The 17,944-nt window shown below is 35.8% G+C and overlaps 3 protein-coding genes across 3 annotated transcripts; 2 read left to right on the plus strand and 1 right to left on the minus strand.

Annotated features, from left to right (window-relative positions):
- Window positions 1–1,023: 1,023 nt before the first annotated feature.
- On the plus strand, window positions 1,024–1,779 carry LOC110730107 (40S ribosomal protein S17-like). Its single transcript, XM_021909884.1, has one exon. The coding sequence runs from the start codon at window positions 1,177–1,179 to the stop codon at window positions 1,609–1,611; it is 435 nt and encodes a 144-aa protein (XP_021765576.1). The 5' UTR covers window positions 1,024–1,176; the 3' UTR covers window positions 1,612–1,779.
- Window positions 1,780–7,357: 5,578 nt separating this feature from the next.
- LOC110732362 lies at window positions 7,358–7,924 on the plus strand. Its single transcript, XM_021912298.1, has one exon. The coding sequence runs from the start codon at window positions 7,358–7,360 to the stop codon at window positions 7,922–7,924; it is 567 nt and encodes a 188-aa protein (XP_021767990.1).
- Window positions 7,925–7,953: 29 nt separating this feature from the next.
- On the minus strand, window positions 7,954–14,444 carry LOC110730117 (TLD domain-containing protein 1-like). The gene is made up of 8 exons (XM_021909894.1): window positions 14,292–14,444; window positions 14,102–14,204; window positions 13,900–14,004; window positions 13,730–13,815; window positions 12,811–13,052; window positions 9,484–9,670; window positions 8,946–9,129; window positions 7,954–8,525 (listed from the first exon to the last, which is right to left on the minus strand). The coding sequence occupies exons 1-8, from the start codon at window positions 14,342–14,344 to the stop codon at window positions 8,220–8,222; spliced, it is 1,266 nt and encodes a 421-aa protein (XP_021765586.1). The 5' UTR covers window positions 14,345–14,444; the 3' UTR covers window positions 7,954–8,219.
- Window positions 14,445–17,944: the final 3,500 nt, after the last annotated feature.

A 17,944-nucleotide genomic window follows, 5' to 3' on the forward strand; every position in this document is an offset into this window, starting at 1 on the left:
TTTGGTGCGGTGGTGCGGTTTAGTTTGTGGTTTTACATTCCTTTAATTTATTGTTGTAAAATTATATATTTTTTAATGTAAAATATGTTAATTGTTTAACTAGACAACTTATAATGACATGAAAAAAAAAACAATATGTTTGTAAAATAAATCATATACATCAATTAGATTAATAATTTTCCAAAATGAATATAAAAAATATATATATATTTTTTATCTATAAAACGGTTTACTACAGTTTGCGATTTAGTTTGGTTTCAATTTTTCAAGAAACCTAACCAAACCAAAAAATTGCAGTTTTAAATTTTTATAAACTAAACCGTATACCAAATTTGTCAAAAACAAAAAGGAAAAAAAAAAAAACACTATAAACCAGACCAAACAGCTTTTGGTTTGCGGCTTGGTGCGGTTCAGACCAAACTCTGAACATCCCTAAATGAAATACGAAGTGTGAGACAAACAAATATACACAACGGGAGTATTTTTTATTGGGCTTGCACTTTGATTGAGCAACAAACCCCTCAACCATTCTAAAACCAAAATATAGTGTTAACTAATACTAAATAGTGAAAATTATCGTGTATGACGCGAAACCTAACCTAGTTTAATAATAAATAAATAACAAAAAAAAAACTTATACAAATTGAAAAAAAAAAATAATAAAGACCTATAGTTTAAGAAGGATCAAAACCTTAACGAGCAAATCATAAGCTACTCGACTCGACTTGAAACTCTTATGAGCATGAGTCGAGCAAGGTCTTATTGAGTTTAGCGAGTAGCGAGCACGAGTCAAGTACATGTAAAAAGTTTTCGAGTCAAGTTAAGCCGAGCACTCCTAAGCTCATGATCGATTAGCACTCCTAATTCAGATCAAAATCTGAACACTCTTGAATGAAAGACGGAGTATGAGGCAAACAAATAGACGGAGGGAGCATTCTTTATTGGGCTTGCACTTTGATTCAGCAACAAACCCCTCGGCTCATTCTAAAACCAAAACAGACTTTGATTCAGCAACAAACCCCTCGGCCCATTCTAAAACCGAAACACTAAAACCCTAATTTTCTCCCCTCCTTCATTTCTCACTCTCTGCGGCAGCAGCAGTTTTCTCTCTCCTTCATCTTCTTCCTCTCGATCTCATCTTCCTGCAACTTTCTCTCTCCTAAACCCAGAACAACAATGGGTCGAGTTCGCACAAAAACAGTGAAGAAATCCTCACGCAATGTCATCGAGAAATACTACTCAAAGATGACCTTAGATTTCCACACCAACAAGAAGGTTCTTGAAGAAGTCGCCATAATCCCATCAAAGAGACTGCGCAACAAGATCGCTGGCTTCTCCACCCACCTCATGAAACGTATTCAGAAGGGCCCAGTTCGTGGGATCTCGCTGAAATTGCAGGAGGAAGAGAGAGAAAGGCGTATGGATTTCGTTCCTGATGAATCCGCCATTAAAACTGATGTTATTGAGGTTGATAAGGAAACCATTGATATGTTGGCTTCTCTTGGTATGTCTGATTTGCCTGGTATTGTTCAAATGGCTGCTGATCCTGTTCCTGTTCTTCCTGCTGCTGCTGGCTTTGGTCGTGGTGCTGCTGGTTCCAGGAGGTACTAATCAATTGGATTTAGGGTTCATGATTTTAATTTTGCGAGTAATGGATTTAGTAGTAGGAGAATTTTGGGCGTAATTTGGTGATGGAATGTTTTCGTATTTTGAGGATTTTCTCTATGATATGACTTTTTATTATCAATATATAAATGAATGAATTATGTCTTTTGTTCATTCTTTCCTATTAATTTTCTGTTTATGTTGATTGATTGATTAGTTTTCTGAATTGGTTGAATTAGTTATCTGTTGGTTGAGAGATGTAAAAATTATGGGGTTGTTTAGAGAAATTATATTCTATTTTTGTTTAGAATATTCAGTATTTTGATTTAGAGCTTCATACAAATTATGATGGAGCTGTGAGTTCATTATTGACTCGATCCGTGGTCGATTCGATACTTGTTGAAGCATATTGGGGAGCTTATTAATTATTGAGAATTTGGATTGGGGTGTTAGTATGCTGTGGTGTACTGTGGATAATTTCAGTCATCATTCTATTGAGTGGTTAGGCTACCATACTAGCAAGCTATTGCTTGTTACACTGCTAAGTTATGAAGAAATACTCTAGTGTACTGAATACTGATAATGATCAAGATGGGTTTTGGGCCTTTGTTTGGTGGAAAAGCTGAATTGGTCGAACAAAATTTCTATATGAATATTACAAACTACTACTACTTATTACGGATTCAAAATTGAGTAGGTATTACTATAAGTGAGTGTGAGTAATGAGTTGCCTCACATTGTAGCTTTGTGGTGGCTATATAGAAAGAGCCTCTGGACTCCAGAGCCCTTTAAGATATTTTCGTAGATTAAGGGATTTGCTGAATGGTTATTTTGTATGGTTATATTGTTGGGGTAGCATGTTGTGATGAGGAAATCACTTTGTATGTATCAATGTTTCCACATAATGAATACACATTTGCCTTGCTTTTAATCAGTTGTTGCTGAAGCTTCAATCCTTGAGTTGATAGCTACTGGTGCAGGGGCCTTAACGTTGCATTATGCTATGTTTTTGTAATAGGTGCTTAAACTTGCAGTCTTTTTTGCACTATCTTGTTCGCTTTTTTATTCCATTTTCATTGTCGGTTGGCACACCTATTATTATAGGACCTTGTGCTTAATGTAAAGGCTCAGTAGCGCTGATGTTCCAATGCAATACATGACTAGTTACCTGTTTTTGTTTTTCACATTAGCTATTGACCTTGCAGAGTGCTTGAAATGACGGTGATTCCATATCAGGGGTGGGTTTGTCTTTGTTTTGGTAGGATTATGCATGAAACTCCAATTGCATTTGTTTGAGTCACATTAGTGTGTTTATGACAACCATCATTACTGTCTCACATTACAAGTTCCACTCTATATCTATTTTATACGCAGCCAACCAATATTGGCTTTCGGTGTGCTGCTAGAATTAAGATGGACGAACGTTTAGAGCATTAGAATGCTGGCAAAATGCATCGCTACTCTCTCCTTTTGTCTTTGCCTTTCATGCTACAGCACACCACATTGACACAATGGGTTGGGGAAACAAAATCTGCCCTTTGGTGAACTTCACCGTCTTCAATGCCTTCATCCTCATTATTGCTACTTATATTATGTTGCTGAAACTCCAAACCGACTTCGTCTATGATTTAAAACCAAACGCCTTCATTTTAGAGAAAAAGAACTTGCTCGTTCAATTTGTGCCCCAAGGAGTAGAAACTCTAACAGACCATATATCAGAGTACAGAATTGATCAGTCTTTTTTACCAACGGCTATTTCAGCCAAAATCTGGAAAACTAATTTGATAAAACCCTTACTAACGGTCATATGTATCTTTTCTCTATGAATAGAGGTTCTGTGAGTTGTTCTCACAATTTTTTTTTCAGATTCTCCCTCAAAGTCTTTTCCATCTCATATTACATACCAAGTTCGTATAATATTTGCTTCATTTTCTTAAAAAAAAAAAAAATTCCAAAATAAATTCTCTATATTGTTATTCCATTCTCAAAAATTGAATTTCTAATTATGCACCCAACATAAATTCTCTATATTGTTATTTCATACGATGAAAAAGCGGAGTAAAGGGAGAAAGGGGACCATTGCTATGAAACTGGATATGAGCAAAGCCTATAATCGAGTGGAATGGTATGTTCTAGAAAATTTATTACAAAATATGGGGTTTGCAGATCGATTGGTGAGACTTGTGATGGATTGTGTTTCTACGATTTCATATTCTTTCATCATTAACCGTAATGTAGTGGGTTTAGTGTTGCCCTCTAGGGGGTTGAGACAAGGTGATCCTTTATCACCATACCTCTTTATTATAGTGGCGGATGCTTCTTCGGCTCTGATTAAAAAGGCATCGGATCACAGATTGGTTCATGGAGCCAAGGCTAGTAGGAAAGGGCCGAAAATCTCTCATTTTTCGTTGACGACAGTCTGCTATTTGCAAGGGCCAACCGTGTAGAATATTCGAAGATAGTTGATATGCTCAACATTTATGAAGCAGCTTACGGACAGAAAAATATTTATGAAAAATCGAAGGTCTCTTTTAGCAAAGGCGTAAGTGTTTCGAAACAGGAAGAGTTCATTGATTTACTGAAAATGCGACCGGTGATAAAACATGAAAAATATCTTGGGATTCCTACTGTCATCGGAAGATCCAAGAGGATAGTGTTTGAGGCTTTGAAAGATAGAATATGGAAGAAGTTGCAGGGCTACAAAGGGGAGCTGCTATCGAGAGCCGGAAAGGAAGTTCTTATAACATCAGTAATTTAGGCCATTCCAACTTATTTGATGGGGGTGTACAAGTTGCCTAGCAGTGTCATTGATGAAATTCGATCCCTCACCGCAAGATTTTGGTGGGGAAATTCGGATGCTAGGAGGAGAGTTCACTGGCTAAGCTGGAAAGTTATGTGCACACCGAAGTGCTTGGGTGGGATGGGTTTTCGGGATATGGGAGTCTTTAATGAAGCACTCCTTGGTAAGCAAGCTCGGCGACTTATCAACAATCCCCAATCACTGTTTGGGCGAGTTATGAAAGGCAAATATTTTCCTCACTCGGTTTTTTTGGTGCCCTCACTTGGCTTTAATGGCAGCTACTCATGGCGTGGAATATGGGGAGCTAAATCTCTTGTGAAAGAAGGGCTGATCTGGAGAGTTGGAGATGGCTCCAAAATCAGAATTTTTGATGACCCGTGGCTAGCTGATGATAAGGGGAGGTTTGTTTGCACTCCAAGGGTTGATGGGCTGAACGTGGTTAAGGATTTAATAGATGCTGAAACGAATGATTTGGACTATGAGCTGCTCTCCGGAAAATTTGAAGAGAGGGATGTAAAATGTATTTGACTATACCACTTAGCCTCAGAACTCAGGATGATATTCTGACATGGGCATTCTCCAAAGAGGGTGCGTATGATGTGAAATCTGCATATATGATTGGAAAGACTTGTGATTTAGGGGCCTTCCATCAAGTGTGGGTAGACATTTGGGGTCTTGATACAATTCCAAAGGTTAAGCATTTTCTCTGGCGAATTAGCTCTAACTCCCTGCCAACGTGTGCTCTCTTGTATCATAGGCACATGGGGGATTCGGATCTCTGCCCGTGGTGTTGTAGTGCTCCTGAAACGTTGCATCACACCTTCTTTGGCTGCCCGGATGTGCAGGATTTGTGGGTTGAGTGCAAATGCTCTGAACTTGCTGTCACAGACCCAGCTTTCGACTTCAAAGAGATTCTTATGGGGTGGAAGCAAGGGAATGAGAGGAAGTGCTTAGTTGGGGTTGCATTGCTATGGCAGATTTGGTGCCGTAGGAATGAGAAAGTATTCAATGGCAAAGAAATCCCTCACCCAATAGTAAGAGACCGAGTTTTTCGCTTGGTGGAAGACTGTGGCAAGTATGCTGCAAAGGTCTATGGTTCGGTCAGCAAGAGAAAGTGCAGAAGCCCGAAGAAATGGCTCCCTCCTCCTTCTGATTTTGTGAAGATCAACTGCGACACTTGCCTCAAAACCGATGGCTGGATTGGTCTTGGGGCTGCCACTAGAAATGCTGCTGGGAGGTTCTTTTTGCAGGGATGAGGAGAGTTTGAGGCTACTGGCCAGCTGAGATAGCCGAGTGCCAACACATTATAGCTCGTCTCTCGAAGGCTTCAACCTATTTCACAGACCTTGATTCGGTGATGGATGATATTTTTTAGGAAAAATTGCAAGGAAGGTCCTTTTAAGGAGTCGATCTTGTGAGGGAGGTCCTTTTATGAACAAAGTGGTGAGGAAGGTCCTTTTATAACGTTTGGGTTGCGTGGAGGGTCCTTTGACCAAACTCCGGCGTTGACTTCCGTTTTCCGTCCAAAAAAAAAGTCACGTGTTGTGCACGTGACCTCTTAAATCTGATTTTTTTTTCTTTTCTTTTTTTCCCTTTTCCTTCCCTTTCCCTCTTCTTCAAAGCAGTAAAATTTTGCAAATATCATTTTTTTTTTCAATCTCTGCTTTCATTTTCTTTTCGCATTCCTTATATTTTCGTGTGATTTCCTTGTTTGAATGCAAATGCTATGAACATTTCTTGTCCTTCTTGCACATTAATCGAATTTTTGGACGAATTTCATGAAGAAATCTAAAAAATCGATTTGGGGGTTTTCATTTGGTGAAGCTATTCTCAAAATTCTTTGCACCACTTGATTGTATATTGAATTGTGAACAATTTGGTGCAAATTTTATGCAATTTGGTTGAAAAAATAATAGGTTCCCATTTTTGAGCTTGCCCCCTACGGCCTCCCATGGAGTTCCCTCCATTGTTGTCTTCTTGAATCTTGGCATGTGTGTGACTAGTCTATGTTATGTAGTTATGAAGAATATAAAATTGTGTTAGTCAATTTGCATGATTTCTAAGCTTCCCAAGTGAGGGAAATTGAAAGAAAATAAGGGAGGGAAATTGAAAGGGAAAAGGGGAAGTCGTGGAAGAAGAGGGAAAGGGAAGGAAAAGGAAAAAAAAAAAAATCAGATTTAAGAGGTCACGTGCACAGCACGTGACTTTTTTTTGGCCGGAAAACGGAAGTCAACGCCGGAGTTTGGTCAAAGGACCCTCCACGCAACCCAAACGTCATAAAATGACCTTCCCCACAAGGTCGACTCCTTAAAAGGACCTTCCTCGCAATTTTTTCCTATCTTTTATCTTTGTTCTAGCTTTGATTTGTTGCTTGGTCTCATGTCAAAAGGGATGGGAATTTTGTTGCCCATTCACCTAGCTAATTTAGTTCCGTTTGGTGTCGAACAAATTTGGGAGAATTTTTGCCCCTCTGTTATTGCTCCTTACATTCTAATGGACAATTTGTCCATTGATTAATAAATTTGACACTAAATGTCTTTCAAAAAAAAAAAAAAAAAAAACATTATGCACCCAAATAAATCCAATACCTCAAATAATCTCAACTCCCAAATAAATCCTGATACTTCTCAAATTGACCCAAGTTTTGTTAATCATCCCCAATTCCAAATGTTGGTGCAGAAGTGTCGAAATAACCCTAAATTACCACAACAATTTCTTAGCAGAATAATCACTCCTAATTTACTCTCCTCAAGTTCCCCAACAAAATCCTCAAACTTGTACAAGAACTCCAACACTTAATTTGGCACGGCATTCGAAAACGACCCAACCGTCTCCAAGTGAGGAAGGAAGTAACTCCAAATCCTTCGTCTCCAAGCGGTGATTCTGAAACTTCAAATGAAGAGTCCGGCAGTGAATCACAACTCCCCACAACTTAACCAAACACAATTCAACATGAAATGGACAGTAGATGAAGATAAAGCTCTCCTTACGGCTTTTATGATGTCAGGCGTTGATCAACTCAACGGCACCAGTAAAATATCAAGAGATAAGTGGGTGAATATTATGCGAGCCTTTGAGGTGGCTCGACAAGAGAATCCTTACAACATCAAGCGTAGAAAAATGGAGGCTGTCAAAAGTCGATGGAGAAGAATGAATTTGTCTGTGAAAAAGTGGGCTGATGTGTACGCGGAAGCAAGCAAACTGAAAGGCAGTGACTCAAGTGAAGCTGATATCTTGGCTGATGCCCACAGGATGTATCAAGGGTGCTCAAATGGAGCACGCTTCACATTCAAGCACTCGTGGAACATAATAAAGCAACATCGTAATTGGCAGGGCTCAACGAACCATTTCCCTTACGAATGTAGTGGTAATGTTGGGGAAGTTGCTATGAAGAAAACTCAAGAGAAAGAACAAGAAATGGAAGAAAGTCTAGAGAAGATGCGACATGAGAATATGAAAAAGATGGAAAAGATAGAGAGACTCAAGAAACTTCATATGCTAATGACTATAACAACTTAATATGATAAAATGGTTTGAGATGATTCCAGTAAGTCAAAGTAACAATTTTATAAGTAAATGAACAGTATCTGAGCAAATATAATTACAAAGTTAAAGAGCTTTTAGCAAAACAGTAAATCATTCATCATAATTATGATGATACACATCAATATCATACAAGCACTGTCATTGCACAGCTTGCAAAAATACAACCCCGGGTGGTGGAGGGGGGAGGAGACCGTGGAAATAGGATCATCAAGCTTCATAAATAGACAATATGTATCCTTACGTCAATAATGCCCAGAATGCATGCACATTACTGACTGGAATTTGCAAGGCCGACCAAGTTAAGCATGTTTCTATCCTCCTTAAACCTTTCTAGCACAGTACCTTCAAGTGCATTGCTCCCTTTTAGTTGCACTTCTCTAGGAAAAACACTCCAACATTCTATTACTTCCGGGCATATCCTGTTGGATTTCGAAAGGGGAGGACTCCCAAATGTAGTACACTCGAAGGTTTGTCCAGCGTCAAAATTTGCTGTCAGAAAGAGACCAAAGTGATGAGCCCGCCCTCCAAAGCCAATTCCGTTTGGGATAGATTCTGAACTGTAATTGACAGCGCACTGCAAATGTGGAAGTCCATCAGCTACGGAAATTGAAAGACATAATATAGACAAATTCAAGGAATTCACTACAGTTAGAGCACATCAGAAAGTATAACAGGGTAATTTACACGACCATTTGGAAGTTTCCAGAAACTGAACTGTAATTCTAAAAAGCTGGAGAAGCTACCATACATTGTATTGAGATTATTGAAGTACCCTCATTTATTGCACTCAATATGGGAAATATTTCCCTTAGGCCTTAGTAATGGGTTCTCACTTCTTAGGGGCCAGGGAATTTCACATTTTCAGGCAAGGGTAAACTAATAAATTTAGGTGTATAAGTGAGTGGTAGATAATTTGTAAGGAAGAAATGATTCGTTGCAGAAACACAATATTATTTACTTCAAAAATAGGAATATTTCATTTCTTAGCTCTTACCCACTGCAAATTGTTATTTGCTCCAGTTGGCCGATAAATAGACAATTTTGGATGTAGCTGAAACAGAATACACTTTAGATCACCGTAGAAATCACTGTGCTTTTGCCATGGTTGGGAAGCATAACCTCCATATATGTAACCTTCTGTATCCTTGATAATCAACACAGTTGGCCCTTCATCAATTCTGCACTCAAATTGTAATACTCATTACTTCGGTTATAGTTTTAAGCTATCAACATCAAACGTGCATTGTCAAAAAGCAGACAATATTCTTCATCAAACTGCAGGACTTTCAAAGATTACAGTAGCCATTAGCTGTGAATATTTGGTTAAGCGCATAAAAACTAGGTAAGCCTGATGTTTCCAATCACAACAACAAAACCCTTAACAATATGGAACAAGAATGAACCAAAGAGAAAAAAATGAAGTATACATGAGAAAAGAGAAGCTAGATGTCATCTATCATAAACCATGCTTTGAGCTTTCCAAGATTTAGGACAATTAAACACTCATTAGTGAAAGTACATATAAAACTCACGCGACTTTGCCCAGGAATGTGTTGAAACTCTGGCCATGGTATGAACTGTGGTACAGAAGTTTCCACTCCACCAGCTCTAGCTGGGTGAGAAGGCCACCTATCAGCCAAGCATATTCCTCTTTCAATATTAGGTTGGAATCATAATTTTCAGGGTACAGCAGACGAGGAACTTGAGAGCCCACCCTCCCTACATAATAAAAGGAGTCAAAGTTTGCATTAGAAAATAGAGAAAGTCTAGCAACAAAAGTTTGTCCATTAACAAAACGAGTTCAACTTGCTGACAGAACGCAGCCATTAGGTTATAGCTTGTAAATTAAAAGTTTAAACTAACAGAAAAGATGGGGAGCAGATGTCTTCACAGATCATACTCTCTTAGTAAAATTAATAACAACTTTTGACACTGGAGCACGGGTAGGAAAACTAATTAAACCATTCTTCTAGTCTAATTAAATATATTTATTAATAATTATGCTATTGACTCCCATTTTACTTGTTTGGTTTTATGGCGAAACCTTTATTTACTTGTTATTTCAAATTTTCAATCATAGCTAAACCAAGCAGGCCAGCACAACCTACAGGATAGGATACAGCTGAATACAAAACAGACATATTTCTCCTAAAGGTTTTTACAAGTTCTCTACAAATCTCCTTCTATTTTGGTTATTTTGTACATAGAATGCTTAGACAAACAGCTCCATGATACGGTGCCATTTGATCTTAAATACTTCCTCCTTTCTCTTTTATTCGTAATGTGTACAATTGCACTATTCATGTTCTCTCATTTGACCACCTTTGTTGATTTATATGTTGGGCAAAAATATAGTCAGGCGGAATCTTGTTAGATCGTCTCAATTTACATTTTCACAATATCAAATTTTAATATTTTTTATATATGAATAATTAAAGATATAATTGATTAATATCATGAATCTGCAAACGTAAAAGTCAAAACGTTGCGAGTAAAAGATAACGGAGGTAGTACAAAGTACCATAAGTTGCAATTTGTGGGAAACGATTGGAGCTTCATGCATCCAAGTTCACAACTAAAAGTGTGTGTTTGGAACAAATTATAAATAGAGACACAAGAAGCACCTTGCACTCAGAAAAAAGTGTAAAGGCCTTAAAACACTCTTAATCCTTAAACAAGCTTCTTTTGAACAAAAAAGCTAGAGAAGATACCGGTGCCTCCAATTGGTTCGCTTTCATCTTATTACCAATAGTTACTACCCCAATGAACTCTTTGTTTTTCTCTCAGCCCACACAATATCAACAGATTCTTACCATGTGATGTCAAGGAAGTGAAAGCTCCAAAGAATATAGACCCACCAAAAGAACTGACATAGAAACAGGAGGTGGCACTTTTGCCTTGTTCATAACTCGCTAATTTGCAGAAAAAGTCATAGGAGAAGCCTAAGCTCTCTTTCTTTGAGGCAGGTAAGCTATAAGCTGATATGCTTCAATTACTTTAGTTCCTAAGTTCAAATGTCCAACAACTGTGAATGATTTCTGTCCAATCTCCTATTGTATAATGGTATCACTAAGCTTCTGTGTGAGAGACTAAGGTTAGGGCTACACTAAGCTTCTGTGAGAGAGACTGAGGAAATGTTTCACCCTTGCCTCTATTAAACCATTAGACACTTATCTCACCTTCAACTTCGCTGGAGACTCTTCAAGGGAGAAAAACTCATGGCAGTGAAGAAAGTTGGGGCTGTGAAGTTTTTTTTTTGAACTTTTTGTGAATTTGTAAAGGTTGAATACTTTTGTGGGTTTAAGGAGAGGGGTACTTAACTAAAGGTATTCTTGTCTTTTGTATTTCTATCTCACTTTAACTTAAGAAGTGTGCTAAAAATAAACGTGTCAAACTAATTTAAAACAGAATAGAATCTTTCTTGTTTCCCTCTCATTCATATATAAAAAAATGTTGAAATAATTTTTTAAGATACTACAAACAAGTTGATTTGGTATCTGAAAAAAAGGTCCAGAAATTCATTTTATTATATCCTAGTGCCATAAACTCTGAACTGAAGTGGTGGATCCTTAGATTTGTGCTCTTACCTCACACTTTTTAAAAAGTTTGCATAGTAGTTTGGAATTTTATATCTACCATCATTATAAAAGATACAACTTTTTACACTTGTTGTAAGAACTAGAGCTAAGATCCAATTCTAGTGTGCTAGAATAATCTTAGATACTCGAACAAGAGAATTGATTGATTATATATCATCTGGACTAGACAATTAAGTATACTATAGTTTATCCTCTTCCAAAGAAAGTGACAAATGAACTCTCTGGGTAAGAATGAGAAGATTTGTTCAGGGCTAATGTGTGTGCAATTACATAATACTTGTACTTAGGAAGTGGTGTTGGGGTTTAATGGAATTGAAAATCCAGAGAAAGGTTTCAATTGTTCAGGGCTAATCTTTTATTTTAATTGTAAGGTAGCCAGCAGAAAAGTTTGGGTGGCATAAAATTATCAGACCCCTACATAAACAAGGTCTATACATACTCTTACGACCTGCTAACCTGGAGACCTACTCTCTTGAAAGGAGAACATTTCTAGAGGTTTCTTGTCTTGCAGGTGAAAGAAGACACTAAGCAATGAGCATCTAATGCTCTCTAAGAATGGGTGCATCACTATTGGGGATTTGACAGAAATCGAAATCGTAGAAGGAAATCTAAAATTGTGAAAGCTTAGAAGGTGCATGATGAACAATTGAACAGCTTGCATAAAAGCATCCAGAGTTAATATCATATTTGACAACTGTGGTATTCTTCTTCCCAAGTCACTGATAATGCTTGCTTTTGCGGATTCTTTTTCTCACAGACCCCAAGACTTTAGAGTGTCACTTCCAGGGTAAGCTTGGTGGTTCTTTGAAAACTTACACATAATTAGCTCGTAATCTTGTCCTCAAAAATGAAAATAAAGGCTTATCCCAACACCCCACCAAAGCAGAGCACAAAAAATTAACTTTTTCGAATAGCATGTATCAATCCCTGAAAACAATGAGAACCATTCCCTATCTAACAAGTTCTATCCTTTTAGAAGCTGCAATTTCTAACTCTTGATCATTCTTACAAGCCAAAAATAATGAGAAGGTAATTGAAGGATGAATTAAACCAAGCATACACTGTATATAGTCTATAATCTATAACAACTCTTTCCTTTCTGTTAGCTCAATGCAAAACGATACAAAACAAAGCATTTGTAGCATCCAATAGCAGGACGAGAGTCAAAGAATTAATCCAAAGAGCAGATAGCAAATTATACGTTTCCCTATAGCCTGTGTAGTAGTATAAAAAATTAAAAATAGATTAAAAGATAAGAACCTGGATCAGGTGGCGACAACAAACTTCCAAGGTACTTCCTAAGAGATGGAATATGGCCACACAGGTCTTTGAAGTCTTCAAACGACATACTTTTTGTATCACCTCCTTCATCATCTTTTGAGAATGTTGCAGCATTTACGATTGCGTCTATTATGCACTGATGGGATTTCGTTTCAGACTCATTATCCTTGAGAGGAAACAAGTCATAAAGAATTGCAGCTAATACAGCTTGCAGATCAGACCTGTCAAACTGTGAGTTAAATCGATCAACACCACACAGTAAAGAAACTAAGCAGCTAATCCATATATACAATATTGCCAATGACCCTGAACAACAAATACATACATTACTCTGATTCCGGGGGATAACACTCTCATTTAAATGATTGTCACATTGCTCTACTCCACGAGTGAGCATTTTATATGATGTGAGCAAAACACTTTCAAACTATAAATTTCATGTTTGATGGCCGCTTACTAAACATACTACATATTTGCATCTGTGTATCATGGAATAATCAACAACCAATCATATCAAGCAGTACACATGTGGGTAGGCAATGAGTTCTCAAGACTTGGCATGTCAAACTATTAGTTGTCCCTCACCGAATTTTAGAAGCTACCGCACAGGTCACCGCTATATTCCCTGTAACGAACCATGTTTCCTGGTTTTGCTAATTGTCTAAGGTAAGGGAACTTTTCCCAGGATGCAGCAAAATACTCCGAGTACTAAAGAGACAATATTTCAATTTCCAAATAACGGGACCACATAAGTAATATTCAATCAATTTCTTAGCCTTCAGATGAAAATTTTTGCTTAAAATTCACATTTACTGATTCGGGACATAGAAAGCGAAGCAAGTAATAAATTGAGATTAATTTAATTAACTGATAAACCAGAAAGGTCAGACAACAATACCTGTCAACTTTGCCATCATCAGAAACATCTAATAACTGGTAAATAAATTCTTCAATCTCATCTTTGGTCCCTTTCTCATAAGTAGCCTATATATGAAAATTCATAGCTTATAATTAGAATTTGAGATAACCCATTAAACTTTATTAAAAAACCAACAACAAAATTATCACCTTAGCAATAACAAGATCTTCAAATGTAAGCTTTTGATCATGGCGTTTCTGGGTAATCAAATCAAACATCCGATCTCCAAGAGAATCAGGAATTTTGAAATAACCCTAATAAAGGGAAACAAACAAACTACATTAACAACACCAATTAACTCGTGATTTAGCTATGAAATTACTAAACTAATAAAAATATTAAAAATCTGACCTTGAAAACTGAAGGAGATATGAATTTGCCATTGCTTTGAGATTGAGTAGCAAGAGAATTAAATTGAGATTGAAGCTCGTCCAATTTATGTTGTGTAAATGATCTATATATATGATCAAATGAATAAGAATTATATAATGAAATTAATTATGATAAAGATTGAAAATTTAGTAAGGATTGAAAAGAAAACCTGGAGGCAGAAGCGAAACGAGGGTTAGTTGAAGATGATTGAGAATTGCCCATCTCTTACTTTGTCCTCTGAATTTTGTATAGTTGTAAACCAACCCACCACTTATTTGGGATTTTGGGATACAGATTGAGCTAGAGTCTCAGAGTGGCATTCCAATAATAGTAACACTTTTGACATATTAAAAAATTATTTTTATAAATAAAATTTATTTATAATAAAAAAAAAAAAAAAAAAAAAAAAAAAAAACCTTGTTATTCACTCGTATTAATAACTAGCTTAAATCCCCTGCAATTCACATTTGTTATTAAATTTTATAAACAGTTATTATTGAATTTTATAAAAAATTACATTTGTAATACTAATTCAAAAATAAATATAACTTGAATTTTATACCTCTAATGTCAAGATTATTGACACTTACACTTGATTAAAAAAAAAACTACGAGGTTTTATTTAAAAATAAATAAAAAAAACTAAGGATAGTACCCGCACATGCTGTGTTATTATTGATGCAACTTTTAAGAGTAGAAAAATAAGTATATAAAATATATGTTAACCAAATGATTTTATTTTAATTGAATTAAACATTATTGCAAAAATAATAAAATTGGATGGAAACAAAGTTGATAGTTATTGGAAACTAAGATAATACAGAGTAGCATAGTTTAATACGGAGTAATATTTACCTAATATATGTTCATTTTTTTATACAAAAAAATAACTAATATAACATACTACATGCATGCATGTAAAAATATATTAGTTGAGGGTATATTGACAAATATTTTTGTTAAAAATGTTAACTGGAAAAAAGATATTTTAGATTATTAAATAAAATCCTTGAAGAATTTGCAAAAAATAAAAAATAAAAAAATAAAAAAAATAAATAAGAAAAAAAAAGAAAGTAAAAGGGTGGGAAAATTTTTAACCTGGAAACACGTATCATTCGTGATTTCGCTTTTAGTATATAGTTATTGATAATCGCAACACTTTTTATTTTTACGTCTGTTTCATAATAATTATAGCACTTCTTTATTCTTTTACTATTTTATTATTTCTCTTTCCTATCAACTTCACTTAGGATATGTATGTTCTATTCACCTGATTTTCACTTATCAATAAAAATTATATTTTAAAAAATATATATCTTTTTATTCTCTCATATTCATAATAATCGCAACACTTTCCTTTTACTGTTTCATAATAATTAAAGCACTTCTTTATTTTTATTTTTTTTTTACTATTTTATTATTTCTCTTTCCTATCAACTTCACTTAGGGTATGTTCAATTCACCTGATTTTCACTTATCTGAACTTATCTAAACTTAATTGAACTTATCTGAACTTGTGTACTTGGGTAACCCTTATCAGAACTAATTTTTCCGGAATTGAACTTATCTGAACTTATTTTTCCCGAAATTAACTTATCTGAATTTATCTTATCTTATTAAAGCTGAAATAAGTGAAAATAAAGTGTATAGAACAGGCCTTGCACTATTTTTTTTTATTATTTTTATCTCCTGCTAACAGTTAAATATATCTCTTCCAGCTTTCTTTAAATTATTAAACTTCTACTTTAGACCCCACCCTATAATTTTCTTAAAACTATGCGTCATGCCTAGGAATGCTAATTGAGCGAGTCGATAACGAGCGGAGGGTTGTTCGACTCGTGTTCTTTAAGTTTTGAGTCGAGCCGAGTCGATCACGAGCTGCTCGTTTAAATGTTTAGATCTCTTGAACTTCAAACATTTGTTGATTATATTTCCTTCTCTTTATATAAATATTTTGTTACTTAAGTGTATTAATTTAAATTTATCAAGTTTCAAGGTAAATTTTTGTTTTTAAAGGTAGTAGAACAAAAAAATGTTGAATTTATGTACACTACTTATCGAGTTTTGAGCTGATTCCAGTGAGCACGAGCCAATTTGAGTTGAGTTTTGACTGAGCCGAGTTCGAGTTGCTCGCTAGTTCCTTTGCTCAATTAGCACCCCTAGACTCATGTGATCATGCCTACTATTGCGATTATTACGAAACGGATGGAGTATATTACATGATGAATATTAAGTAGTGTATATAATACATGTATATTTCGTAATGAGAAATTTCAAATTTCTCTTTCGATAAACAAAATATGTTTCTTAGATAACAAAGTTGTAAATAAATGCAACTTTTTTCTGGTATAACCGCTACTTGAAGTAGCTGTTACCTAATATTACAGTTTTAACTCGTTGATTAACAAGTTTCGTTTATCGATATATAAAATACCTCATTTTCGTCTATATATCCCTAAAAAGTCTAAAATACTCGAACTTTACACGGGAGAACAAAAAATTTCATTGTTATAAAGTATTATATTATACTCTTATGCAGTAGCACGTTGTATTATTTGTTTAGTTACAAGATTGTGAATGAGAAGAGGCTAGTAGATGAGGCATTTGGGCTGGTTCAACCACTTCTTTGAACAGCTGAGGGCGATATAAATGGGTTTTACAAGTTTTTTTCCCTAAAAACTCATTGGTGACTTTATACAACAACTTGATTAAAAAGGGAATCATGTCCCCTCTCTATTTTGGTCTTCCAAACAATCGGGAATTCACTCTCCTGAGGGACCGCGCACAACCCATAAACTTGCACACAGCAATGCGCGCAATCTTGAGTCACCCGAGTGGCCAGTCGAACATGACTTTGAAGGCTGCGCGTGGAACTTGACTTAAGGCATGTGCTTTAAAGGGCTCATTCATGAGGAAGATGAATCACCCTCTTCACAGTGGTGACTTTGCTAGGGTCATAGAAATCATTTTATTTGCCCAGTATTTTGTTGCGATTCAATTTACCCATTAGGTATTCTCAATAATTTCAAATGTTTACAATCGATCTTTAGATAAAGAGCGAGAATTGAAAGCGTAAACCTTAGCTTTCTCATTCACTAAAGTAGAAGTTAGGCAAAGCAATATTACATTATGCATGATTATTAGCATTAAATACTAAACCTCGAGGATTAGCGTATCAGATTCGAGTTTCCTACTTAGGCTTTGTATTCCTAAATTCAGTTTTTGCCCAACATACTGTGGACTTTGGAGTACCCTTTGCTGGATCATACTCTCTTCGTTTTTTTAAGTGTCTCGGTTTGACTTTTGGCTTTTCACATACATCACTTTGACCAATATTGTTGGTTTATACATAAAATTAAACATATTCGAGAGTGAGGGATATCTCAAGTGGTTAGAGCTTCCTTTCCGATTTCAGGAGATCTAAGATCGATTCTCACCCCGCCCTTGTGGCTCTCTAAACACCAAAAAATAAAAAAATAAAAAAAATAAACATATTCATGTGAGTACTTGTTAGTATCGTCTTATTGTATAATTTCCAAATATCAATTTTTTATAATTTATAGCTGTTGATAATTAAAGATAGTATTGGTCGAAGTTCCATGTTGGAAAATGTCTCGGTCAAATTAGGATACTCAAAAAAACAGTTTGTTATGATGACAAATTATTTTAATTAATTTAATTTCCTAGAAAAAGTTGTGCACTTGAAATTTGTACTCCCTCTATCCCTTATTTTTTTTGCTCCATGTGACTCATAAAGCTCTCACAAACAGTGGGACATGGAGCAAACAAAAAAGGATTGAAGGAGTACGGAACTATCAGCCT

This window comes from Chenopodium quinoa, unplaced genomic scaffold (genome assembly GCF_001683475.1).
Source record: "Chenopodium quinoa cultivar QQ74 unplaced genomic scaffold, ASM168347v1, whole genome shotgun sequence".
Taxonomy (NCBI): Eukaryota; Viridiplantae; Streptophyta; class Magnoliopsida; order Caryophyllales; family Amaranthaceae; genus Chenopodium; species Chenopodium quinoa.